This window comes from Polyodon spathula, chromosome 21, assembly GCF_017654505.1.
Source record: "Polyodon spathula isolate WHYD16114869_AA chromosome 21, ASM1765450v1, whole genome shotgun sequence".
In the NCBI taxonomy this organism is placed as follows: domain Eukaryota; kingdom Metazoa; phylum Chordata; class Actinopteri; order Acipenseriformes; family Polyodontidae; genus Polyodon; species Polyodon spathula.
The window spans coordinates 18,308,206-18,335,897 of NC_054554.1; the positions used below are offsets into that span (position 1 = coordinate 18,308,206).

The following is a 27,692-nucleotide window of genomic DNA, read 5'->3' on the forward strand; positions in this document are numbered from 1 at the left end:
ATTGCAAAGCCCAGCTGAAGATAGTCTCCCTTTCAATTCATAGTGGTACTGAATGAGCTTTGAAGCCTGGCCTCGAGAGGTGAATGGGTTCGCCTGCAATGCCCATTGTCTTTCTGATTGGCTATTGGAGCTCATTGTTACTTGGCTGGCTATTGAAACTCATTGTTATCTGGCTGGCTATTGAAACTCATTGTTACCTGGGTGGCTATTGAAACTCATTTTTACCTGGCTGGCTATTGAAACTCATTGTTACTTGGCTGGCTATTGAAACTCATTGTTACTTGATTGGCTATTGCAGCTCATTGATACCTGGCTGGCTATTGCAGCTCCCTGCTTTACATTACTCTTCTGCCACCTGAGTATATTCCCGATTTCAGGTCACCTATACTGGCTGCTGGTTGTACAGACAGTTGTTTTGGTTCACCGCTATATGACCCGCCCTAATCGAATCTTTAAAAGTTTGGTTCACGTTGTAAATGGAGACATGCCTGCAGAGTTACTCATGGGATAGCCAGTCAGGATTGGTCCCAAACCCCAAACTCTAACCCCTGACCCCCACCCCACACTTCATTGTACCTATCCACCCGCCCCAGTTCTATCTAAAAGACCCAAACCCCTACGGGTGTAATCTGTACCTTGTGGTAATTTTGTCTGACCTCCTGCTCACTCGATATTGCGCTTCTTCAGATAGGTCAACTTTTTATAGGCAATAAATGATACCTTAAAACCCTGAACAATAGATTTATTACCCACCCAGATAAACAGTTGCAACTTCACACTCATTGGAAGCTACATCATATCTACTGACAGAGTTCTCAAGGATGCTTGTTCTGAAGTATTGAGCTGCTTCTGTCTACTGGCTGTACAGCAAGCAAAAGAGGTTGGCCTTAAAGGTTCTACTGGCACGCACTTAGAGGATGAGTAATTCTGATGTCTGGACTCTTAACACCGTTTTCACACACAGTACCTTCATAGATACCCTCTTTTTTGACCATGTTAATGGTTACAGAGCTATTGCTGTGCTCGATGACTGGATATTGAAACTAGTACAGGTTAACTTGGGATAAGTTACATGAATTTACTCCCAGTATCCAGTAGGTAGTCTGTCCGAGAGCGCGCTTGCTAAATTAGTAAATCCTAGTGTGAAAACGCTGTTAGAGATTATGCCAGTCCTGCTATAACCCTTCCTCAGTTTGATCCACTAATCTGTGTTTATGTGTAAATATCATACCCTTGAGTGCTTTGATTGTGACCAAAGAGAGTTTATATATCTGAAGAGGAGAAGAACAGCCCGAGTAAAACCTCTGACAAAATGCACAAATTTGCCAATGGAAAACGAAAAGCATCCCCCCAATAACACATCTCACATCTCTCTCCCTCGCATCCAGTTTGCGCATCCATGAAGTTACTCTTTTTATTTTGCTATAAATCATGTCCTAGAGAGTAAACGGGAGTCTGGCGAGTGTGGAGCTGTCTTGGGGATGAGGAATTTGTGGAGACTGGCAACGGGGTGAGAAATTCTTTGCTGTTGAGGTGGGGGCGAGAGGGAGAGAGTGAGGGTAGTGGAGAGAAGGAAGGGACAGAGGGAGGGTAGTGGAGAGGGGAGAGAGGGAACGGAAAGAGCGAGGGTAGTGGAGAAGGGAGAGAGAGAAGGGAAAGAGCGAGGGTAGTGGAAAGAGGGAAGGGAAAGAGGGAGGGTAGTGGATAGAGGGAAGGGAACAAGTGAGGGTGGTGGAGAGAGGAGAGGAGATGGGAGAGAGGGAAGGGAAAGAGCAAGAGTAGCTGAAAGGGGAGAGAGGGAAGGGCAAGAAGGGTTAGAGAGATGCTGAGTTGAGAGTAGCAGTTGACTTCTTTCTTCACAGAAATAGCTGGTCACCTGGACAGACTTTTCCATTCTCTCCTGTGGAAAGACACAAGGAGAAAAGTGAAGTCAAACAGCCTGCAGTGGGGAGAGAAGGGAGGTGGAGGACCAGGGTGGCAAAGGACAGGAGGCACCCCAGTTTGGGGGCTTCTAGCAGATCTGTGCCACTCCTTTGGATAATCCAGTGTCAGTGGCGCAGATTTAGGGAATTTCTCCCAAGAGACATACCGCTGGGGATCTTCAGCTTTGTAATGGTTTGTAATGGGTGCAATGATCCACTAAAGTTGCAATATAATAGATATATTGAATATATAGATCACAATACAATTCACTATGCATGCAGTTATACTAATGGGTTGTAGATCACAATACAATTCACTATACATACAGTGGTACTAATGTGCTACTTCTTGTGCAATTAGATTAAATAGTCATTTAATCTAACAGGCGTGCTGTTAATGTTTTTTTGCAGAACCTAGCCAAATGATATTCATGGTCTTAGTATCCTGGCAGTGCATTCATTCAAAATAGGAAAAAAATGCACCCTTTTTGCATTGCACTTAACTAAAAATGCTTCTGTGCTATCTGGTAATTATTAAGCTGTTGGAAGAAAATCAAGGGAGTTAACCAGAAGGCACTGCACTCGAATATCAGAGCCAGACAGTCCGTGCAGGGCCTTCAAGCCAGAACATGAAACCAGAAATGTGGATCTGAGAGCCAGAAAATGGGAAACGCATCACTAGGACACGACAGCATCTTGATTCAATACAAAGGACTTAGCAGCAGCTGGATCACATGTGGAAATCTCCATGCTGCCATGCAGAGCCAGGAAACCTGCTGTGGAAACTTTTAAAGGGAGGAAGACGAAAACAAGACTGTTTCCACGTGAATACAAAGGCAAAAGCATATTTTTAGAAAGGAATACAGTGCTTATAACAGTGATAGGCTAGCAGGAAACTGATCAGAACAATAGGCTCTTTAGTTTAAGGCCACTGAATCACTGACATCATTTATTATCCATAAAGTGTCCTGTGTACGCTGTCGTAAACTGATTGCACACAAGAAGGCTGATTTAAACAGCTCTACTGTATATATATATACAGTGCCTATAGAAAGCCTACACCCCCTTTCAAAATTTTCACCTTTTGTTGCCTTATAGCCTAGAATTAAAATGCATTAAAATTGTTTTTTTTTTCATTTATCTACACATCCTACCCCACAACTTCCAATTGAAATAAATATTCTAGAAATTTGTAGAAAATTAATTAAAAATAAAAACTGAAATAGCTTGGTTGGATAAGTGTCCGCCCCCCTTGTAATAGCAATCCTAAATTAGCTCAAGTGTAACCAATCGCCTTCAAAATCACACACCAAGTGAAGTGGCCTCCACCTGTGTTAAATTGTAGTGATTCACATGATTTCAGGATAAACTCAGCAGTTCCTGTAGGTTCCCTCTGCTGGATAGTGCATGTCAAAGTAAAGACTCAACCATGAGCACCAAAGCGCTTTCAAAAGTACTCCGGGACAAAGTTGTTGAAAGTCACAGATCAGGGGATGGGTATAAAAAAATATCAAAGGCCTTGAATATCCCTTGGAGCATGGTCAAGACGATTATTAAGAAGTGGAAGGTGTATGGCACCACCAAGATCCTGCCTATATCAGGCCGCCCCTCTAAACTGGATGACCAAGCAAGGAGACTGATCAGAGAGGCTACCAAGAGGCCAATGGCAACTTTGCAAGAGCTACAGACTTTTATGGCCAAGACTGGTCAAAGTGTGCATGTGACAACAATATACCAAGCACTCCACAAATCTGGCCTGTATGGCAGGGTGGCAAGAAGGAAGCCATTACTCAAGAAAGCCCACCTTCAATCCAGTTTGAAGTATGCAAAAAAACACTCAAGAAATTCTGTAGCCATGTGGCAAAAAGTTTTGTGGTCTGGTGAAACTAAAACGGAACTTTTTGGCCTAAATGCAAAGCGTTATATTTGGCGCAAACCCAACACAGTGCAACACCCAAAGAACGCCATCCCTACTGTGAAGCATGGTGGTGACAGCATCATGTTATGGGGATGTTTCTCAATGGCAGGGACTGGGGCACTTGTCAGGATAGAAGGGAAAATGAATGGAGCAAAGTACAGAGAAGTCCTTGAGGAAAACCTGCTGCCCTCTGCAAGAACGCTGAAACTGGGACGGAAGTTCACCTTTCAGCATGACAACGACCAAAAGCACACAGCCAAAGCTACACTGAAGCAAATGTCCTACACAAAAAGGTAAATGTCCTTGAGTGGCCCAGTCAGAGCCCCGACTTAAATTCAATCGAAAATTTGTTACATGACTTGAAGATTGCTGACCACCAATGCTCCCCAAGGAACTTCACAGAGCTTGAACAGTTTTGTAAAGAATGGTCAAATATTGCCAAATTTAGGTGTGCAAAGTTGGTAGAGATCTATCCCAACAGACTCACAGCTGTTTGCTGCCAAAGGTGCTTCCACTCAGGGGGTGTAGACTTATCCAATTATGATCTTTCAGTTTTGTGTTTGTAATATATAATTTTTTTTCTCAATAAAATCTTTTTTCCCCTTAACAATGTGAAGCATCCTGTGTAGATAAGTGGAAAAAAATCCTCATTTAAATGCATGAAACTCTGAGGCACTGACACAACAAAATGTGTGTATATATATATATATATATATATATATATATATATATATATATATATATATATATATATATATATATATAGTCGATTGAGCTAAAATTCTATTACAATCATTTTAAAATTCTATTACAATCATTTTCAACTCATTACATTTGTACGACACCGACTTTGTGCGCAAGCTGCAATAAGAATGTGCATGCTTTTAAATCAATATGTGTACAGAAATGTACAGCGTTACAAAATGAATTAGAAGTCATGGCTTCAATTGTAACTGTGAATGCTAATGTAAGATGAAGTGCAGTGCAGTAGCCTCTGGGAGAAGAGAGCGAGAGGCCCGCCCTGTACCTCTTTAATAGCGTGCCCCTTTTTTGGCCCTCTTTGTTTTCTGTCTGCAGCCGTTGAAGGCGGTGCTGTCCCTGACCTGCTGGCCTCGGTACTGAGAGGGAGCGGCGCAGGCACCCTCTGGGCGGAGCCGGCTGGAGTCCATCCACCTGCAATCACAAAATAGCCTTGTCATTCTAACACCCCATCACTGTGGGGACCCATGCTGCAATTTGGTTTAATAGGGCAGTTTTAATAATAGTTTTTGACTATAATTTTGACATTGTTACTGTAATCAGACTGCAGAAGTGAATGTGACATCATAGTTCTAGGTAAATAGTTAAGGTGAATAATAAATACCTTTAATTTTAATTGATTTAAAAACTAAATACAGTAGTGTGACAGAGACAGAATGATTCTTGGTGATAAATCTCCCTCCCGACCTGTGAGGGCGCTGTGTAAAGGGAGTGCCCAGGACTGGATGGCCCGACAATTCATTCCCAGGGTTAGGTGGAAGTCGCTCATCTAGAAAGGGGGCGGAGCTACGGTACACAAAGTCATTGACCTGGAATGGAAGCGTTGTGACAACCGCGGATTGTAGGAGAAAAGGTTGCAATTGCTAACCAAGGGGATGAGACTGACAATACAAAAGGGGACATAGAGAGGTGATCTGTTCCTTTGTATGGTTAAAGGAGAAGGAGAAAGGTATTATCGTGAGTATTTTGTTTGTTTTGTCGTGTCTAAAATCTGCGTGTTTGTTGTTATTAGATGGCTAACACGATCCATAGTTGTCGCTACACCAGCACAAAACCCGGACAACACTGCACCTTGTTCACCACAAACACTACAGCACTCACTTTGGAGTTGTGACAGTGTTTGTGTATACTGTGTGTGTTTAAATACCATGTCTATTATTTTGGGACTGAACCCCGTGAATTTAACTAAGTAACACACATCATTGTGTATTGCCAGTTCTCTTTATTATTTACTGTTGTTATCAGACTTTGAACTATAAATAAACCACCATTTCACCAGTCCTTTGTTGTTTGTCATTGTCTTCAGCACTGCATCACCTCTACACCTGCTCACTGCACACCATTTTGCCACAAGTAGTTACATTTGTGCTCTGTGTCTGGTACCATTCATAACCTAGTGATTACAGATTTAATATGATTTTAGGCATATCAAGGTTGATAGTGTCCAAATTGCAATGCACAATTTTTCTGCTGTAGGTAGAGCTTTACCTGTGCTGGAGGGGTTGTGGCTGTAGTTTATATATGGGTTGGAGGGTTGCAGGCAGTATTGTTCTGTGTGTTTCTGGCACTGCCTGCAGTCACTTACTTGCGCAGTGGGGCGAGCGGGCAGCTGCACATCCAAGGGTTGTTGGCGATTGTCATGTTCTGGATGGTGGTGAAGGAGAGGCTGCTGGGAAGGGTGTTGAGCTTGTTGTTCTCCAAATGCAGTGACTTGAGGGCTGTGACTCCGTTAAATGCTCCATCTGAAAACTGAGCAGGAACATGTTGTTAGGGAGGGGCCTGTCTGCACTGCTCGCCAGGACCCTGGTACTGTCTGCAGGCAGGCAGGTACAGTGCAGGGTAAGCAGACATTATGGGCACGACTTGCTAAGCGACAGACCTTTTTCAAAAGTAAAATTAAAGGAAATTATTTTTTTAATTTAATTATGTATTTAAAACACTATATTAAATTAAAGAGATTACATCTATCTCAAATGAGCATTTTTAATAGAAAGTTAAACATTTAAAAAACATGCTATCTGGTACTACACTAGAAGCAAATTGTCTTGCACTTCCTGGGTCATGTCATCTGGAGAGTGAAATTGTCCCTGCTCATTACTGGCTCCATTCCTGCCATGAACCAATCAGCTGCTTCCACTATTGAGTGATATGCTTTATTGGCATGTTTTATTGGAACGAGATGAGAAGGACTATTTTTATTTAGTGTTTAGTTTAATGATAGAAAGTGATGTTAAAGATGAACCTGTTTTTATATCACCTCACTTAATATCATACCCTGTTTATTATCATGATTTTTCAAAAACAACTCACCATGCCCCATAGGTTCTTTGAGAAATTACCTCTCTTAATATTATCTCACAAACCAGCAAATTCTTACTTTTTGTGCAGCCTCTCAAATGCTGCTTGGCCATGCTTTACTAAGCAACCATAGAATATAATAAATCTTCAACACAACTAACAACCAATAATCATCTAGGCTGATAAACTGACATTTTGGGCAGCCTATCAAATGCTGCGTGGGTGGTACTAATGGTATACAGTTCAGTTACAAAACACCAATGTTACCATATTTTTCTTCTTTAACATAGTCTTATACAAATGCACACAAAAAAAAGTGCAATTCCTAACTGATAGCTGTCATCAGTCAACAATAAATAATGACACAAAATGTTTCATTCCAGTATATGATACAAAACATATTTGTCATGTAGTAAAATATATGCATTTATTTCAATGTAAAGAACAGCTAAATGTACAGTATTAAAACAATGCTCTTTAATTCACAGTTGTAATGTGCTGTCATAGGCAAATGTGGAACCTGGTTTATATCATGAACCGTTTTATAGCACGAAATATGCCTGCATGGCAGTCATGATATGAAGAGGCTTCATTTGTATTCACAGAAGGATTTAATGATGGAAAGTGATCTTATTTCCAAAAGGGTTTAATGATGGAAAGTGATGTTATTCACAGAAGGGTTTAATGCAGAAGGGTTTAATACCCGGATGTCAATCAACCCCGGCTGAGGCAAGCTTACCGCTTCCCTACTTACACACATACACACACACACACACACACAGGGTCCGTAGGCCAGCAATGTAACAGTATAAATCCTGGGTCATTACAATATATGGGTTTAAATATGATAATTTCAAACAATAATAAAACCCAATGTTTGTGAGTGAAATTGCATTATGGGGGAAATGGGAGCCACGATCTTACCATGTTGTAACCGATCTCGCACTATAACGGGTCGAGTTACGAGGTAGCACTGCAATAATATTCCTAAAGAAAGTGCTTTGTATTATTTGCTAAACATTTTGACTGCAAATGTAACATGTGTATTTTGTTATTTTTTATTTTTTAAATTTCACCAAAATTTGAAATAAAAACAATATACTTATCCAAAGAAAAATGTTCATTTACTTTAATTGTAATCGGAGATCAATAATTGGGGAATACGACTTTAAGACAAAGCACATGTAGAAATTTCCCAGTAATCCCTCAGTTGCATTGTTGTTGATACGAGGTCAAATCGCGTTTCACACTTTCTCTCTTAATATGTTGTAATATGTATTCATTATGTGTAAATAATGAGTCTTTCACCAGACTGTGTAAAGCTTGTAAAAGGAAAGAAATGTTAGCTTATTACCATAACCCTGGTTCCCTGAAAAGAATGACAACCATTACTTAATGGGAAGAGCCTTTCTTACAGTCAATCACTGAGCATATATAAAAAAGCTATCCTATCAGGACTCTGCTGTGAGGAGGAAGTCCCTCCTACCTCCTGCAGAAGAGGATCTTCCTCACAGTAGCATATCACCATTTTCTTTCGAAATATACCCTTTGAGGTCAGCTGGTGAAATGATCTCGACGGGTAAGGGTTGTCATTCTTTTCAGGTAACCAGGGTTATGGTAATAACCTAATGTTCCCTTTCAAGTGGAATGACAACCACTACCGAATAAGAAGCTGTACCAAAGCTGTCGTGGCTCCAGATTACCGACAGTTCAGCCGCTCAGCGATAGCCTCAGAGCCCTCATGAAGCATGCCGCCTGCAACACCCAAGAGCCCAGAGAGGGCCTCGCTTGTTTGGCAACATCAAGGCGGTAAAAACATGCAAATGTCCAACTACCTGGCCACGTAGCAGCACTGCAAAGCTCTTCCAAGGAGTCGCCATGAAAGAGAGCCCACGAAGTTGCCTGGCCCCTGGTAGAGTGGGTCATAATGTCCCCCGGCATGGGGGAGTCTGTCTGTTCATACGCCAAGCGTATGGCATCTGCCACCCAGTGTTCTAGACGTTGCTTCGATAGGGCCTGACCTCTAGAGCGGGACCCATAGCAGACAAACAGCTGGTTGGACTGTCTTCAGGATGCTGTCCTATGCAGGTAACAGCGCAGAGCCTGGACCGGGCAAAGCACATGCTGTCTACGGTCCTCCTCTGACTCGTGCGGGGGATGTCTGAAAATTTCCAAAACCACTGGTTGGTTAATATAGAATGATGAGACCTTTGGAAAAAAGGTTGGGTTTGTTCTTAATGTTACCCGTGAGTCATTTACGGTGAAAGCCATACATGTGTCATCGATGGACTGCGCATGAAGCTCACTTACTCTTCTAGCAGACGTAATGGCTAATAAAAACACCACTTTAAGGGAAACAGGGTGCAGCTCTGCTGAAGCCATGGGCTCAAATGGGGGACCCGTAAGGACCCACAGCTCCTGTTCCAGATCCCACTTAGGGACCAAGCTTTTCATCGGAGGACAGAGCTTCTGAGGCCCTTTAAGAAACTGCACTGCCAGGAAGTGTGCCCCAGTGGACAGTGTCAATTTTATTGTGGTACACTGATATTGGTGCCAGGTAGACCTTCAGAGTGGACGCGGATTTTCCCGCATCAAACAGGTGTATTAAGGTGGTTTTAAGGAGGATTGTCTCAATAGGGCAGGTCACTGGATCGTGACCCTCAGCAATGCACCAGTCTTGGAAAACTTTCCATTTATATGACTACTGGGCTCTAGTGCTCAGCGCCCTAGCAGACTGTACTGTTTCTACCACTGGATCTGGTAAACCTTGTCTGGATAGACGGCTCCATTCAATGGCCAGACTCAGAGTTGTAGCTGGGCTGGGTTCGGGTGCCATAATAACCCCTCCACTTGGCTCAGGAGGTCCTTGCGTAGCGGGAGCTACCACGGTTGGCCCAACAACATGTTGGAGAGGAGAGCAAACCAGAGGCGCCTCGGCCATCTAGGTGCAACCAGCAAAACAAGGGCTCTCTCCACCCTGATCCTCTCTAGTGTCAGGGGTAATAGCGGTAGCGGCGGGAATACATACAAGAGCCCCTGTGGCCAGGGGTAAGCTAGCATGTCTACTCCCAGGGGGCCCCATCCCTCTCATAGGGGGAACCATAGAGGGCAATGAGTGGACTCGGCTGTGGTGAAGAGGTCAACTTGTGTCATACGAAACCTCTCCCAAATCTGTTTCACCACTTGAGGATGCAGCCTCCATTCCGAGCTGTCTGGAGCTCCACTGGACAGGAGGTCTGCTGCCCTGTTGTCCACACCGGGGAGGTGAACTGCTCTGATGGAATACAAGTTTCTGTGCGTCCAGGACAGGAGTGTATGCACTGCGTGGTGAAGGCCCAGGAAGCGCAGGCCGCCTTGGTGGTTTATGTAGGCTACCACTGTAGTGTTGTCCATCTGGAGCACATGTTTGTGCGCTAACTGCTGGCGAAAATGAGATAGCGCCATGGCTACTGCTTGCAGCTCTTGGGCATTTATATGCGCTTGGTGCCAATGTCCCTTCCACTGACCTCTTATTCACCTCCCATTCCAGACCACTCCCCAGCCCAGACTGGTGGCGTCCATAATGACAACCTCCCTTCTGTGAGGGGATCCAAGGGGAGATCCGAGGCACAGATTTCCGGGGCAGAGCCACACTCCAGTGTCTTCCGGCATTGTTTGGACACTCGCACCAGCCAGTATCGATCGCAGACCAGGTGCAACTTGAGCGTATTTACCCAGGATTGAAGCGGACACATTCTCAGCAGCCTTATGATAATGATTCTCAAGGCAGCTGCCATCAGCCCCAAAAACCTTTGAAATATTCTGACCTGGAGAAGAGCATCTTCTCTGAATTAGGAGAATGCGACTTCCACCGACCAAATCTTGTCTTCCAACAGTGAGGCAAGCATGCTCACAGAGTTCAGTTTGATCCCCAGGAAAGAAGGTGGCAGCCAGAGCCCCTCAGGGGTGGTCTCCCTTGGGCTTGGGAGGGGGCACCTCTTTCTTAGGCCCCGGCCTCGGTCTCCAGCTGGAGAACCGGTTACCTCTGGCCGGCGGTGGTCCCTTCTGCCGGCCTGCTTGGTCTGGGGTGTAGGCCGGCATTCAGGTCCAGTTGCCCCTGCAGGCTGGGAAGGCCACCTAGGGCGCAGGCGGTACTTAGGATGGAGCGAGAAGGTGTCAGCCAGAGGTGTCGGTGAGTAGCTACCAGCGCCGTTAGAGACATGCCTGACCTAACTCCTGCATTAGGTCAGTCATTGCCCCCATCACTGCCTGAAGCTCTCCCGTGTCTGCTTCAGTTGCCCGTTCCTGCAGCCTTGCCGCTAGCTGCGACTGCTAATGCACCAGTATGGCTATTGCATTTGCCACCCGGACTGATAACTCTGCCGATGCACATGCATTTTTAAGCATGGTGTCAGTAGTCCTGCATGGCTTGGACAGGCAAATGGGGTCTTTGTCCCCTCTGGTGAAGGTGGATCCTTGCACCAGCACCGTGTTCGTAGCTCCGATAGTAGGGAACGTGCCTAGGCCAGCTTCTTGGGCTCCTGCGGTGTGTAGCAGGGACTCTGCTGTTCTGGACCCTGAGGGAGCATTCTCCAGTTTGCTCCAAGATGAGCAAACCAGCTCCAGGAAGTCCTGACACAAGGGAAGGGCTTGTTGTGGGTGCCCTTTTAGCTTTAAAAAGCAGTTCCCCTTCCCCTCCTGTTCTGCCGGCCAGGGAACGTCCATGACAGCACCTGCGCACTGCATTAAGGCCTGAAACTCCTCCATCTGTGATATATGCGGAAGGGGCGGTATGGAGCCCCCCGCTGTGGCCTTCCCAACTGAAGTGGCAAGATCAGACACGTCCGACCTTGATGCTGTAAATGATGGCTTGTTTGGGCTTGGAGGGTCTAGGTGGGGCCAGGGATGGAGAGCGGGAGTGGGGAAGCTGGGGCTGCCCGGTGGTAGGGGGCATCCTACCCTGAGACTTCAACAGGGTCTCCAGCATGGTCTACTGGGCCCTCACTGTCTCTGCGAACTCGACAAATGCCGCTCAGCCGAGCTTTGGCATCTCTGTGGTGACTCAAAGGGAGAGTGCCTGTGCCTACGCGGGGAAGGAGAGCTGTCTGCTGGGGAACGCCCTCAGTGCCGCCTAGACGGCGACCATCACCTACACCTCTGCACCGCTGGTGGGGAAGGTGAGGGTGACCCTGGGGTATGGGGGAGATCCCTAGTCACAGTGTCGGGTGGGGTTCTAGAGGACCTTTGGGGTGGGCCCTGGACCACAGATCTCATTCTCCCCTGCCCCGAGGAGAGATACTCTACTGAGGAGAGGACTGCCCTTCTACGCTTTGTTCTTTTTGAGAACTTTTGGCAGAGAAAGCAGTCCAACTCACCCGCCAGTGCCTTGACCACGTAGTCTGGCCCTAGGCATCTGGCGCAGGAGGTGTGTTCATCCTACCTGGGGAGCTTTGCTGCACATTGGTCGCACTGGTGGAACCCAGCGGAAAACCCTGTAGAGCGCCGAGCAGTTGGTGCCGAGCTGGTAGTGTTGGCTATTGGTGTCGGTGTCATGGGTGCACCCATCGGTGTTGGTGCTGAAAAGAACGCAGATGGTGGCGGGCTATCAATCGGTGCCAAGTGTATCGACGGCAGTGCTGAGGAAGCATGGTCGGTGCTGAGCTGTTGCAGTTGACAGGGAGGAGGAGCGGGCTCGGTGCCGAGCAGTTGGTGCCGAGTCAATCGGTGCCGAGGAAGAGCGCGGTTGGTGACGAGTCAATTGGCGCGGAGGAAAAGCGCGGTCAGTGCCGAGCAGTCGTGCCGAGGTCGGTACTGACCAGTGCCAAGTTTAATCATCGTCTGGGTTGGCGCCGAAGATGTTCAACCGGCGTCGAGTCAATCGGCGTCAGGGTCGTCGTCGAGGAGGGTGTTCAAGTCGGTGCCGAGTTAAATCGGCATTGGGGTCGTCGCCGAGGAGAGCGCGGTCGATGCCAGGCTGATATAGCCAAGTCAATCGGCGTCAGAGTCTATGAGCATGTAGGTCCGAGCTGGAAGGTAGCTGAGGCCGAGTGGACGGTGCCGTGAGCCCGCGGGGTCACCCTACAGCACCACAATAGCTCTTGTCAACGGTAAACTAACTACACGAGGCAGTGAAGAGAACAAAGCAAATCGCCAATCTCAAATAGAGGGGTCAAAACCAACTCTAATCAGTAGAAAACTACTGACACGAGACTAAGGCAATAAGCAATCTCAGAGCACTTAATATGTAGCTTACCGTGTATCTCAATTTGTAGGTCGAAACCGTACAAATCAGCCAATTTTCTGAACAAAGAAAGCATGAGGCAATCTATGACCAGAAAATGGTGATATGATACTGTGAGGATGATCCTCTTCAGCAGGAGACAGGAGGGACTTCCTCCTCACAGCAGGGACCTGATAGGGCAGCTTTTTTATATATGCTCAGTGATTTACAATTAGAGAAGCTCTTCCCATTCAGTAATGGTTGTCATTCCACTTGAAAAGGAAGCTATTATTTCGCTAACTTTTGAGCGTGTAGTATTGTAGCATGCACAGAGGCAGCCGCAGGGCTTGTAGGTGCAAAGGAGCCGTCTCTTTTGTACAGCGGTATTGGCGTTATGCTTTAGTGCAAGAGGTCCCGGATTCGCGCCCGCCCTCTGCCTGTGTGTGATGTGCCTGCCTGCATTAACCTAGATCGCTACAGTATTATGCTTGTATTAAGTGGGGTTTGTTTAACATTATTAGTGACAAATGATTGTTTTATATAGGTAGATAACGCCTGAAGCTATCTGCATGTGCTGGTTTTCACTTTATTTTCTGCCATTTTCTGTTTATTTTGTGGTTTAAAAAAATAAAACTCATAAGGTTTGCCTGTGTGTATGTCTGTAGAGGAACAATAATAATAATAATAAAAAAAACAAACAATTGGAATCCCATGAACTGAATGAGGATGAATGTGCATTGTAAACTCATAAATTGTAAATAAATAAATAAATAAAAAATACATAAATAAAAAATAACTATAGGATTAAAAAAAGAAAACTTCTATGTGGTTTTGTATTTTTTTAATTAACTGTGAATTGGTACACTTGTCTGAGTGTAACGAAAAACATGATCCCAGATTTGAATTGTTATTGGTACTGAGGGAAGAGAACGTCTGAAGCTATCTGCATGTGACAGTTTTAATTTTATTTTCTGCTAAAACAAACGAAAATAAAGAAAGACTGAATTAACACTCGGTGTGTAAAACAGGGTGGCGATGGGTCTCGTAGCAGCTACTGAATCATGTCTGCTACACATATACTGTATATTTATACACACTAGACACAAACATATATAAAATATTAAGATTTCTTAGAGAAGGCCAGACAAACTGAGCTCAAATCCAGCACTTTTTCTAAATAATATAAGCATTTCCATTCAAAATACTGGTAGTAAATATACAATAGGCTATCCTACTCGCCCACTACATAATGTTCATCTTCTAATAATAATAATAATAATAATAATAATAATAATAATAATAATAATAATAATAAAAATAATAAAAATAATAATAAATACATTAATCTAAATTCTGCAGGGACGGTGCAAGGCTCTCGCCAGTAGAAAGTTCTATTTTTTGGGGAGCCAGTATACCGGTAGCCCATACAAGTTCAACAAATTCCAAAGTAGATGCTGATCCACCAGGGCATTTTTGTAACTTTCTGGAACTTGGTTCTGTAAATTTTGCAGCAAGGATATTGTCTTTTTCAATAAATTCTAGGAACCAACATCCTATTCTTTTTTCCTTGTCATGTTTTTGTTCTTGTGAAATACATCTTGCCATATGAATTAGGTTTAAGTGATTTAACTTTATACATAGTCGCTCAAGCCTGTCAGTAGCCCGTAGCAATAATATAGGACACCTCTGGCACTACTTTCCAGCTATGCAGAGTTGATACATTTTGGAGTTTAACTGGCTTTTTGTTCTTGTTAGGTACCCATGATAGATGCTTCTTAAGGCTAGTGTAACATGAATTGCATCTTATGCCTCATTTCCACTGCCGACCGTGGCTGATGCTGCACTACATTAAATCAACTCTCTTCCGTTTACCAGTGTGCTGCAAAACCAGCTGTAATGAAATAATACAAAATGCATCGATTAGTAACACACAGTTCTATGCATACACAGCATGTATGCAAATTGCCGGTTTTAAAAATGATGCGCACGAATAATCCACACTGCATTTACACTTACAGAAAGCGTCTGCTAAATAACTAAATTATTCTTAAAACTGGGTTCTAGTTATCAGATGAACAGTCGCATTTATTACACTATATAAACCCTTTCCAGACATCGTCCTCTGAAAACGATACCAAATGTACAGTTATAACAAATAACTGCAATTACCTGCTATGATCTGAATTCTTAAATCATGTTGTTACACATGGACAAATGATCAATATTAAATCAGGTTTACTATACACCAAACGGTCTAAATAAATGTTACTTACACACATTTATCAGCACAAGTTATGACATTTGTTAACACTGCATTGTTGTTTTATGTTTAGCAATGTTAATTTTTTAGGTTTTAAATGTTAAAGTGATCAAACAAAATGAAAGAAAAATAAATAAAATAATAAATTTACCACATGGGCTTTGCGGTAGCGAATGAAATCATCGCTATCAGATTCATTTTCAATCTGCCTTCTTTGTGGTTCAGAAATGCAGTTCAGTTTTAAATTTTCATTTTGGTTTTACTGAAAACCGTCTGGATGCCAGAAACAGTTGAACGAGTTGATAAAAAACTGAACCGATGAGAGCCGACTTGCATCCCTCGTTTCAAATAAGAACCCAGTCAAATATGTCTAAAAAGTGAGCAATTCATTAGGGCATTTTGTGAGCTTCTTAAATAAACATTGAAAAAGAGCAAGTTTATTTATAAAACGAGCACCCAAACAAACTACATTCGCTTTGCAGAACATAGCAAATATAAAGAGTTGATGAAAGTTACCAGGTAATGCAAACTCCAACATACATCCTGTGTATAAAGGGTTAAGACTTCACTCATTGTTCTTTTTTGAGAGCAGATCATCCACCTGGTAGTGGCCGCCAAACATTTTTAATGTTGAAATGCTAAACCTCTCGGGGTGGTGCCAAGAGATTGAATCTCTGAAAGCTGATTTCCCTCTTATAAAACAAAAAAGAGAAAGAAAAACATGTGTGTCTTATGCAAGACCATCTGAGGTGAGAGAAGATGGAAAATTCCACTGCTTGAGAACGAGGGCTCAGTGCTGCTGAATAGACCCAATTGTCTATTCAGCAGGTCGATGGCAATTTAAAAATACTGCTCCTCATGCAGCCTAATTCACTGTGCTTATATTTATCGACCAGGATCCCTCTGCAGCCTGTTTACAGGGGATTCTATTGAGAAAATAAACTAGCATCTGAAAATAGCACTCAGCTTGCACACGCTTGGGTGGTGGCCAATTAGCATGCCTAAAAATACACGATTTTGTCTGGAAAGCCTTTTTTTCAGGTAGATGTCTTGCTAAATCTTCAGGGGACTGTGCTTACCACCCTTCATCACATGCTGCCAACATGAGTCCTCTGCTAAACTCCTCTAGTCGACATTTTATGGGTAAACATTTTCCTAAATATGTTTAGGTGTTGAGGGACTGCCGTCACTGAGGTCTGTGTGTTAAACTCTGTTGAGTTACTGACTGAGTTGAGTAACATAAAGTCCTGCCTGTCCTCTCCACAAACTGCACCTTGCTCTCACAACACCTCAGACAGACAGATAGCACATTGGTCTCTGAACCCAAACTTCCATCCTAAATCACTGCATTTACTTTGGGTTATACAATTCTGCAATTCAGCTTCACTAATGGAGTTTCTGGACCTTTTGTGATGCTGTTGTGTTTTCAGGCTTGAACAGCTGCTGATGCAACCATGTCACATGAAACGCACCATGAATTTTACGAAAATATGCAAATGCACACAAATTCTGTGTGCCTCAACCCACAACCAATGTCTGGCTTATGAGCAAATGACCGCAAAGTAGGAAGCTGTCTTCACCACTGACATTAAAACAGAAAAATTCTTAACAGAGCTTCTTGTTGCCTTGAAAATTGGATAATCAAGTTTAAAGAGGCCCATCCCCCATCACCCTTGATTCTGGCTATGTGTGCTAATGCACAACATCTTCAGGTTTGTCAGTGGAATCCCATTGCACAGGGAACAATTGCTGCACGCTGTAATGAAACACAATCACAAAAAAGTGCAGTAAAAGGAACGTCTGACTCCTTTCAAGCCACTGACAATCTGGAGCATGATCTGGCAACAGTTATTGAAGTCATTCTAAGAATGTTAGGGTTGATGATGCTAATTAGCTTGGTTAGGACTAGCCAGTTAGACATTTACATACATTTTTAAAGACATCCATTTTCTTGTTTACAGTGTGTAGTATTCTAATTTCCCGCCTAGATTGCATATACTGAAGTCCCATGATATAATCACTGCACAGCACTATGTGCATGGCAAATATAACACGCAGGCACACAGCAGAGCTGTACAGTTTAGTTAATCTAATTTTTTTGTACGAAATACAAATAGTAATTATGAAATGTATTTAAATTTTTTAAAAATATTGAAAAAATCACGGCATTGGGCTCATTTCACAATTTCCGTGCAGTATATAAAAGGAGAGGAACAAATGCTATGCACTGAAACCCTTCTTGCCAGCTTCAGGAGGTCAGCCTCCTGCATTGTAAACCTTTACCTTTACCTACCTTTTTTTCTAAAATTCAAAACCCCTAATTAAAGAGGAACGCTTCTAAAATGTAAAGAGGCAGACCGTGCACATTTGAGACTGGACAGGTTTTTAAAATGACCTAAAACTGAAATAAACGAATGTGTAAGAACATAAGAACATAAGAACATAAGAAAGTTTACAAACGAGAGGAGGCCATTCGGCCCATCTTGCTCGTTTGGTTGTTAGTAGCTTATTGATCGCAAAATCTCATCAAGCAGCTTCTTGAAGGATCCCAGGGTGTCAGCTTCAACAACATTACTGGGGAGTTGATTTCAGACCCTCACAATTCTCTGTGTAAAAAAGTGCCTCCTATTTTCTGCTCTGAATGCCCCTTTGTCTAATCTCCATGTGACCCCTGGTCCTTGTTTCTTTTTTCAGGCTGAAAAAGTCCCTTGGGTCGACACTGTCAATACCTTTTAGAATTTTGAATGCTTGAATTAGGTCGCCACGTAGTCTTCTTTGTTCAAGACTGAACAGATTCAATTCTTCTAGCCTGTCTGCCTATGACATGCCTTTTAAGCCTGGAATAATTCTGGTCACTCTTCTTTGCACTCTTTCTAGAGCAGCAATATCTTTTTTATAGCGAGGTGACCAGAACTGCACACAATATTCAAGATGAGGTCTTACTAGTGCATTGTACAGTTTTAACATTACTTCCCTTGATTTAAATTCAACACTTTTCACAATGTATCTGAGCATCTTGTTAGCCTTTTTTATAGCTTCCCCACATTGTCTAGATGAAGGCATTTCTGAGTCAACAAAAACTCCTAGGTCTTTTTCATAGATTCCTTCTCCAATTTCAATATCTCCCATATGATATTTATAATGTACATTTGTATTTCCTGCGTGCAGTACCTTACACTTTTCTCTATTAAATGTCATTTGCCATGTGTCTGCCCAGTTCTGAATCTTGTCTAGATCATTTTGAATGACATTTGCTGCTGCAACAGTGTTTGCCACTCCTCCTACTTTTGTGTCGTCTGCAAATTTAACAAGTTTGCTTACTATACCAGAATCTAAATCATTAATGTAGATTAGGAATAGCAGAGGACCTAATACTGATCCCTGTGGTACACCACTGGTTACCAAACTCCATTCTGAGGTTTTTCCTCTAATCAGTATTTTCTGTTTTCTACATGTTAACCACTCCCTAATCCATGTACATGTGTTTCCTTGAATCCCAACTGCGTTCAGTTTGAGAATTAATCTTTTGTGCGGGACTTTGTCAAAAGCTTTCTGGAAATCTAAATAAACCATGTCATATGCTTTGCAATTATCCATTATCGATGTTGCATCCTCAAAAAAATCAAGCAAGTTAGTTAGATACGATCTCCCTTTCCTAAAACCATGTTGACTGTCTCCCAGGACCCTGTTACCATACAGGTAATTTTCCATTTTGTATCTTATTATAGTTTCCATAAGTTTGCATATAATAGAAGTCAGGCTTACTGGTCTGTAGTTACCTGGTTTAGTTTTGTTTCCCTTTTTGTGGATCGGTATTACATTTGCAATTTTCCAGTCTGTCGGTACCACCCCTGTGTCAAGAGACTGCTGCATGATCTTGGTTAGCGGTTTGTAAATTACTTCTTTCATTTCTTTGAGTACTACTGGGAGGATCTCATCCGGCCCAGGGGATTTGTTTATTTTAAGAGCTCCTAGGCCCTTTAACACTTCTGCCTCAGTTATGCTAAAGTTATTTAAAACTGGATAGGAACTGGATGACATGTGGGGCATGTTGTCAGTATCTTCCTTTGTAAAAACTTGTGAAAAGTAATCATTTAATATATTTGCTATTGTAAATTGAGCCTGATTCATATATTTTATCCGCACGTTGGACTAGGGACGGCTCTCTCCCAGAAGGTAGAGGGTGTGGAGCATTTGGGCACTTGGTACTGTACATTAGCAGGAAGCTGTGTGTGTCTATTGAATGAGAGTGCTTTGTAATGATAGCTAACATTCTGAGGAGCTTACTTGGTGGGCGTTTCAAAATGGTACAAGATCAGTGTGACGGCTGTGGTGCAATTTCCCCACATATTGGAGTTTTTGACCAACATATATGTGTGCATTCTTTTTCTTAAAAATAAATAAATAAATAATAAGACAGTTTATTTAAATTAACAGCATAATTATTTGACTATTTTTCCTTTTAAACGAAGTGAATCTGCAACATTGCATACAACATTCGAAACGCTCAACTTGTTATTGTTTGTTCGGGAGGCAAAGTAATTTTGGCACGGTCATAAATTTATCTTACTTGGCTGTCTAAGGGCACGCTGACTATTGCATTGGTTCTTATCTTACACACCGCCTTTTCGCAGTAATTGTGCGGGCTGCGCTTACTCTTTAAATAATTTACACAAAATATGCAATGCAAATATTTTTAAATAGCATGTTTACACAAGTAAACGTGAATAAACTGAAATAAAAAACAAGTGTAGATAGCATCTCCCTTTGTTTCAATTTAACAAATTTGTCAACACTACTCTGTTTTAAAGATCGCTCATTTCCAGTACAATTAGTCAGAGAAAGTGGATTCGTATCTAAATATACTTTGGTGTTTCCCGTGTCTGGTGAAATAAAAAAAAAAAAATACAGAGATAGAAAATGAAATTCTAAATACTAAAATGTATTATTTTTATCAATAAGAGTCGGCGAAATTCAGGGCTTACCCGACATATTAACACCCTGCCTCTGCTCGCGAATGATTGGACAGCTGTCAGATCGTTCACTTTCCCTTTGGCTACTCACTCGCCGTCAATTTTAATGCAGAATACCGTGAACGGCCTCTTCTTGCTTATGATTGGACAGCTGAGTAAAACTTGGCAGCTATTTGACTCTCTTATTGGTTAAACTTACAGTCAGTACCTGCACCTGTCCCGCCCAGCTAAATTATGATTGGGCTACCGAACAGACAATGCAGATATTCAATTGGTTGATCGTATGGCAAAAGCCATTCAGAAAACAAACAAACAAAAAAAAAAATGTCGAGTACGTACAAGCACAGCATAAGCGAGCAGCGCTGTCAACAGGCTGCTGTGGCACTTTTGTTGGAAAATGTGTTTAAAGCTTTCTTTATTTTCCCACGCTACGACCCGCCAGAAATGTGTTCACAATCCATAATTTAAGAACAGCTTTCAGGACCACTGTATTACATTATTCATTAGGGTGGTACTATTGCATTCTTCATGTGGGCAGTGTTGAGATTTTGAACTTTTGATCCAGGTGGTATTTCTACTTGTTTATGACTTTTAAATTGTGTAACAAATACAAACATGGCTCTTCACACTCATTCCAGTTCACTTCTGTAGAGTCCTGACAGATTACAGTGCCGCATGTGCAGCACATAGCCACACTTCTTACTAGCAATGATGCACACCAGCACTCCCATTGGCACAAAAGGGTCAATACTGGAATCCATAAAAGGTTTAATTGTGAATGTGGAAAAAAAAAAAAAAACAAAAAAAAAAAACAGTATTTGTAACAGTATTGAAGAAGATTAAGAAAACAACTGTTTACATAAAAATGAATTAAAGAGAATGTAAACAAGTATTTGAACAAAAAATATTTATTAACCTTCGTTATTGCTGTAACAAGAAGCTGGCAAGATTTAGTAACAATTAATGCTGATAAAAAGGTTGTTGTTTTAGAGAGGGAACTTTAATACAGAAAACTATGGAAATTTGTGTATGGAAGGTATAATTTTACTGCTTCAATTGTGATTACATCTGTGGTCTTTTAATAAAATGCTTAGGTATTTAACACAACATTTTGACAAATGCATAACCACTTTGTTACATAGTTAATCAACTATTTGCCAAAGATTAGAGCACTTATGGTGCTTTCAGTTTAGCCCCTGCCAGTGCAGGACATTGTTCCAACAATCCCTGGTTCAACTTAACAAGACATTGTTGGAACATAGCTGGGGACAGCTCAATTCAGTACTTATGGTCATGGTTAGAAAAAAAAAAAAAAAACTGACATCGCTTGAACAAGCCACAAGTGAGTACCAGTACCACTCCACTGTGTTGGACTATACCCTCCCCCACCCCCCTTTAAAAAGCAGACGCGCTTACCCGCTCCAGACCCATGTTGTCCAGGTACAGCTTCTCAATGTATCTCCCAAAGGACTGGAAGGCATTGTCGGGGATGCTCTTCATGGGGTTCTTGGATAGCTTGAGCTCCTCCACCACGCGTAGCTTGCTCAGGGCGGCGCTGGGGAAGGAAGTCAGCCGGTTGCTCTCCAGATGCAGGATGGCCAGGTTCTCCACATCCTCCAGGGCAGAGGGCTGGATGGAGGTCATGTCATTGCCGCTAATGTGGAGCCAGCGCAGGTCCTTGGCACCGCTGAAGGAGCCAGCCCGCAGCTCGCGGATCTTGTTGTCGTTCAGCTGCAGGGTGAAGAGGTTGATCATGGGGGCCAGGATGCCGCGGGGCAGGTCACTGATGCGGTTGCTGTCCAGGTAGAGGTAGGTGAGCTCACTCAGGTCCTCGAAGGCGCCCGGCTTGATGATGCTGATCTCGTTGTTGGATAAGTAAAGATAGATGAGCTTCTTGAGCCCTTTGAAGGCCTGGCCTGAGATCTCCTTGATGTGGCAGCTTTGCAGGTGCAGGGAGATGAGCCCTGGCAAGCTGCTGAAGGCACCGCTGGGGATCACAGGCAGCTGGTTCCTCTGCAGGTTGAGGAGACGTGTTGCATCAGATGCTTCTGGGATCTTTTTGAGCCCCACGTTGTCACAGATGACATGCTGCAGGTCACTGTGGCAATGGCAGGGGCTGGGGCACTGGCTTGGAGCGGGGGAGACGCTGGCCACCAGGGCTAGCAAAGAGGTAACCAGAAAGCTTATTCTCCACATGTCTGGTGCTGGTCGCTCTGTCTGGTCTGTGGCTGAGCAAATAGGAGAGAGAGGAGGGAATGTGCTTTGGCTTAATGGAACACAGCACTATTTATAATGTTCTGAAAACACCTCAAAGCAGAGCCAAAGTGTTACGTCGAACTGAAGGGTTGTGCCTGCTCTCTGTGAGCTTTAACAGCTTATATGCCTCTAAAGACTACCCTCTGTGATTTGGAGCATCTGTGGAAGTGTGTATTTTTATAAAGAGAAACCTCATTGCACTGGTGTGGATTTTCATTGTGCATCTGAGTTGCACTGCTCTCATCATCTTTACTTTCAGTTTATAACCTTTTAAAAAAGCACCAGTTAAACAAAAATCTTTTCACAGAAATAAAAGTAAACAAACTGAATATGATGCAATGCCTCAAGAAAAACGCTGTATTTCTATTTCCAACACATTGTACCAATAGTCAAAATATTCTCACAAACAGTATTTGTAGATTGTTCTAAGGTAATAAGATTTTGTGCAAACAACGGAAAGGGAAAATTATTTACAGTAATATAACAAAACTAGTAAAAAATAACTGTGATGCTGGCAGCCGTACTGAAATTAACAGTGAGTATTTATCATATTTCCAGTTTTGATGAATGAACAGGGAATGTACCCTGGAGCGAAGTAAAAACATTTTTTTTAGAGTGCATCATTTGTTATATTAAAAATGACAAGTCCTGTTGAATTTATGGTATTTCCAAAAAGCAGGTGCTAGAGCCGCTATTCACTTCAGGTAATATTTTAAAGTGTTAGGTTGTGCTTTAGCTTGTTCTGCATTTTTAGAAAGTTTCTCATCTATTTTTTTTAGGCACAGGTGACTTAGAAAACGATTAACAACTTGTAGAGTGAGCTACTGAAACATAAACAAAACCTACCAAGAAACGAAATTACACATTTACCCGATTGTTTTCATGAAAAGTATTTGTCTTTTATGTTATAATGTTCACGTACAATATTCCTTATCATTGAATGAAGCAGATTTAATTAAATGAATCCAGTACTTTTATTGAAGTGCTTCTTAATTTCTCATTAATGGATGAACTGTTATACCAGGTGAAGCAACACTAGAGCAGGGGTTTTCAACTGGGGGCACACGTACCACAGGGGTACTTCTAAGAAATGAGAAAAGAAAAAAAAAATTAAGGCATTACATTGTGTTTGTTTAGCAGCTCAGAGTATAGTTGAAAAATGGTCATCCATCTGTAATCCAACAGCAATAGCAGCTGGCTGAATTTGTTTACGGTGTTTGATAAGTGTACATCTAGACAGCATTGTAACCAGAACTGACATTCTACCGATGTCAAACGATGTTTCAAGCTACAGCTGACAGTATTTATATGACTGCTTGATATTTACTATTCAACCTTCAAATGTATTTTACACGGCAAACTAACAGAGACAATTAAGGAGTCTTTTGTACTTTACCAGAATTTTTACATGAGCATCAGCATTTGTGATGCAAAAAAACAACCTAGGACACGACCTCAGTGTCCTCACAGCTAGTTAGGGCCATGCATCCAGATTATCCTGTGTATCATTGGATGTAGTTAAGATAGACTAAATTGTCAATTGATGCAACAGGCATAATTCAGATATTTAAGTCTTACTCCCACCACCAGAGACTTGTTTTAAGAGGTACTGTTTTATTCTGTCCTAAACCAGCAGTGTGTCAGTCCCAAACTGTTGTGACATATATGATATTGTAGCGTTCTGTGCTAAGGGGGTGAGACAGACTCGGGGGAGACCAGATGAGGTTCCACGTACTTTTATTTTATTTTTTTTAATAACACAACAAAACCCTATTTGGGCCTGAGTTCACGCCAAAATAATAAATAGCTGTCTCTCTCTCTTTTACACCGCAGACTCACTGGGGGTCGCACACTGCTTCATCGAAAAGGACTCTCTCAGCCAGTTCTCCGTCTCTCGCAGTCTCTCTCCCCTCAGACATTCACCCGCATTCTCCCGCTCGCGGCCCCCCCCCCTCCTACTTATAGAGTCCGGGGGAACCGCCCACTGCACACACACACACACACACACACACACACACACTCACGCAGACACACACTAACGACGTGCCCCGTACCCTCACAATACACGGAACCTTAACAGGACGTAACAAACAAGACAAACACAATGTCCAGGATGCTGCCATCGCCAGGGTCGTTACATAGCCTCCCCCCTTAGTCCCTTGTCCCCGAGGGAAGAACAAAGTTGCAGAAACGACCCGGGAGGCGATGATGTCTTTGCGGGCGGGAGCCCTGGTGGAGGACGGCCTCCTATCAGCCACAGGGGACAGGGAAACTGAACCGTCGGGGGAGAAACCCTCAGCCCTGGGCGTGGGAGGACTGTTAGGGCGGGGTGAATCAGGAGGGGGCAGGAGAGGACTGTCAGGAGCTGCTGGGTCGGAGGGTGCTGGGTGTTGTCCCAAGTAGGGGGCCAGCCGATCCTGGTACAGCACTACCTTGCGTCCTTTGTGAGGTAGCTGCACCCGGTAGGCCACGTCCCCGATCCTCTCCAGGACATGGCAAGGACCAAGCCAGTGGCTGTCCAATTTGGGGCAACGGCCCCGCTGTCTCTTAGGGCTGAAGACCCACACGAGCTCCCCTGCGGTGAAGTGGCACCCCCGTACTTGGAGGTCATAGTTCCGCTTCTGCCGTACCCCAGCAGCCTGCAACTGGTCCCTGGCGAAGCTGTGGGCTGATTCCAGTCGGACCTGTAGTCTCCTGGCATACTCAGGGCCCGGGGGTACACTGGGGGCATCTGGGGGACGACCAAAAGCTAGCTCCACAGGAGTGCGCAGCTCATGCCCCAGCATCAGCAGGGCGGGGGTGCATGCGGTGGAATCCTGGACAGCAGAGCGGCAGGCCAACAGCATGACGGTCAGGTGGGTGTCCCCCAGTCCCACTGGTGGGTGGTGACAGCCAGCTGCACGGCCAGCGTGCGGTTGAACCTCTCTACCAGTCCGTCGCTCTGAGGGTGCAGAGGGGTGGTCCGAGTCTTCTTGATGCCCAGGCGCTGGCACATCCCGGCAAAGACCCGGGACTCAAAGTTGCGCCCTTGGTCAGAATGCAACTCTTGAGGGACCCCGAACCGGTGAAGAACCCCTCCAGCAGTGCTTCAGCGACCGTCTCCGTCTCCTGGTCTGGCAAAGCGTACGCCTCTGGCCATTTAGTGAAGTAATCGAGGGCCACCAGAACAAACCAGTTCCCCCTCTCGAAGCGTGGAAAGGGGCCTAGTACGTCTACGGCAACCCTCTCCATAGGCTCCCCAACCTGGTACTGCTGGAGTGCGGCATGCGACCGGCCCTGGGGTCCTTTCCGGGCAGTGCAGATGTCACAGCGTCGGCAGTGGTCCTCCACGTCTCGCCTGCACTACCTCCAGTAGAACGACTGGTGGAGCTGCCGCAGGGTCTTTGTCACTCCAAAATGACCAGTGCCTGGGGTCCCATGATGGGCCTCTAGCATCTCCTGGCGCATCGCCCACAGCCCCTGGGTGGTGGTGGAAAAAGGGGCCACCTCCTCCCAGGGAGGCCTTTACTGCTCCTCTAGCCATTGTGGTATTGGGCGGAGGTCCGGGTCTCTGTCCTGATGGGCTCTCCAATCCACCCTCTCAGCCGATACCTCCACCCGGCATTGCTCTTCCCCCCGGCGGGACAGCTCTGCTTCCCTCTCCTCCTTTCTGCTACAATGGGCGTATCCCTCCCGGGCACAGCCCGGTGTTGGATCCGGTACTGAAACGCCTGGAGCTGCTCGATCCAACGGGCGACCTGTCCCTCCGGCTACCGGAACGTCAGTAGCCACTGCAGGGCAGCGTGGTCCATGCGAATGGTGAAGGGGAGCCCGCCGAGATAGTGGCGGAAGTGGCGGACCCCCTCCACCACCGCAAGCAGCTCCTGTCTGGTGACGCAATACCAGCGCTCCACCTTGCTGAGCGACCGGCTAAAATATGCCACCACATGCTCCCTTTCCGGACCAGGCTGGGATAAGACAGCCCCGATCCCCTCGTTGCTCGCATCCGTGTCCAGCAGGAAGGGAGAACAGACATCCGGGGGAGCCAGCACCGGGGACTGGCACAGCGCATGTTGCAGGGAGGAGAACGCCTCCTGGCATGCCGGGGTCCACTCACAGGGCTCGTCTTTCCTCAGGAGGCGGTGCAGGGGGGGCAATGATGGTGGCAAAGCCCTGCACAAACCTGCGGTATTAGGACGCAAGCCCTAGGAAGCTTCTAACCTGCCGGGGGTTGACGGGAATAGGCCAGTCCCTCACTGCGGTGACCTTGTCCACCTCTGTCTGGATCCCCTCTGCTCCCACTCGGTGCCCGAGGAATGAGACCTCCTGGAGCATCAGCTGGCACTTTTCAGAGTGCAGTTTTAGCCCCGCTCTCCTCACTCGCTGGAGCACCTCACGCAGGGAGGACAGGGCGTCCTGGAAGGTCCCTCCGTGGACCAGCAGGTCGTCCAGGTAGACCAGGCACTCCGATGGGGGTACTCCGGCCAGCACCTTTTCCATGAGCCATTCGAACGTTGCGGGGGCATTGCAAAGTCCGAACGGCATCACAGTAAACTGCCGCAGATCCCGTCCAGTGGAGAAGGCAGTCTTCTGCCATGCAGAGGGATCCAGCGCAACCTGCCAGTAACCACTGCGGAGGTCCAGCGAAGAGAACCAACTAGAGCCAGCCACCAAGTCAAGGGACTCATCGATGCGGGAAAGGGGGTAGGAGTCCTTCTCCGTCACATCTTTCACTCGCCGGTAATCGACAGGCTGGGTGATCGCCGCCCTGATGAGGGTGTTAAGCTCCGGGGGCCCGGTGGGGTCAATGGTGCGGTACGGGGCCTCCTCTTCTTCTGCTTGGGCCATGCGTGCTCGAGGTGGTGTGTGGTCAGGCCGCCTCTTCTGCTGACCACTCTCGCTCCCAGGGGCATGGTCCCGCTCCCCCTCCTCAAGCACCGCCTCGACTCGTTCGCGGTGAGCCACTGTGAGCTCTAGGGAGGTTGGAGCAGCAAACCGAACCTGCCGACGTAGAGCGTTCTGGGTCAGTCCGCGAACAAAGGCCTCGACAGCCAGGTCCTCTTGGGTGGCTGGCAGGAACGTTGGGTACCCCCTCCGGGCCAGGTACTGGACATCAGCAGCCAGTACG

The 27,692-nt window shown here is 44.8% G+C and overlaps 1 protein-coding gene across 1 annotated transcript; it reads right to left on the minus strand.

Moving 5' to 3' along the window:
- Positions 1-1,855: 1,855 nt before the first annotated feature.
- LOC121295989 (chondroadherin-like) lies at positions 1,856-22,599 on the minus strand. Its single transcript, XM_041221101.1, has 4 exons — positions 21,746-22,599; positions 6,185-6,348; positions 4,868-5,013; positions 1,856-1,900 (listed from the first exon to the last, which is right to left on the minus strand). Exons 1-3 carry the CDS (start codon positions 22,523-22,525, stop codon positions 4,872-4,874), a joined length of 1,086 nt encoding a protein of 361 aa, XP_041077035.1. The 5' UTR covers positions 22,526-22,599; the 3' UTR covers positions 1,856-1,900; positions 4,868-4,871.
- Positions 22,600-27,692: the final 5,093 nt, after the last annotated feature.

What these genes read in the sequence shown, in the direction of transcription:
- LOC121295989 (XM_041221101.1), bottom strand. Translation starts at nt 22,525, where the DNA reads ATGTGGAGAATAAGCTTTCTGGTTACCTCTTTGCTAGCCCTGGTGGCC. An exon ending in ACAACATGGGTCTGGAGCGG is followed by an intron (nt 6,349 to 21,745) that starts GTAAGCGCGTCT and finishes GTTCCTGCTCAG; the next exon opens with TTTTCAGATGGAGCATTTAA. An exon ending in CCGCTCGCCCCACTGCGCAA is followed by an intron (nt 5,014 to 6,184) that starts GTAAGTGACTGC and finishes TTGTGATTGCAG; the next exon opens with GTGGATGGACTCCAGCCGGC.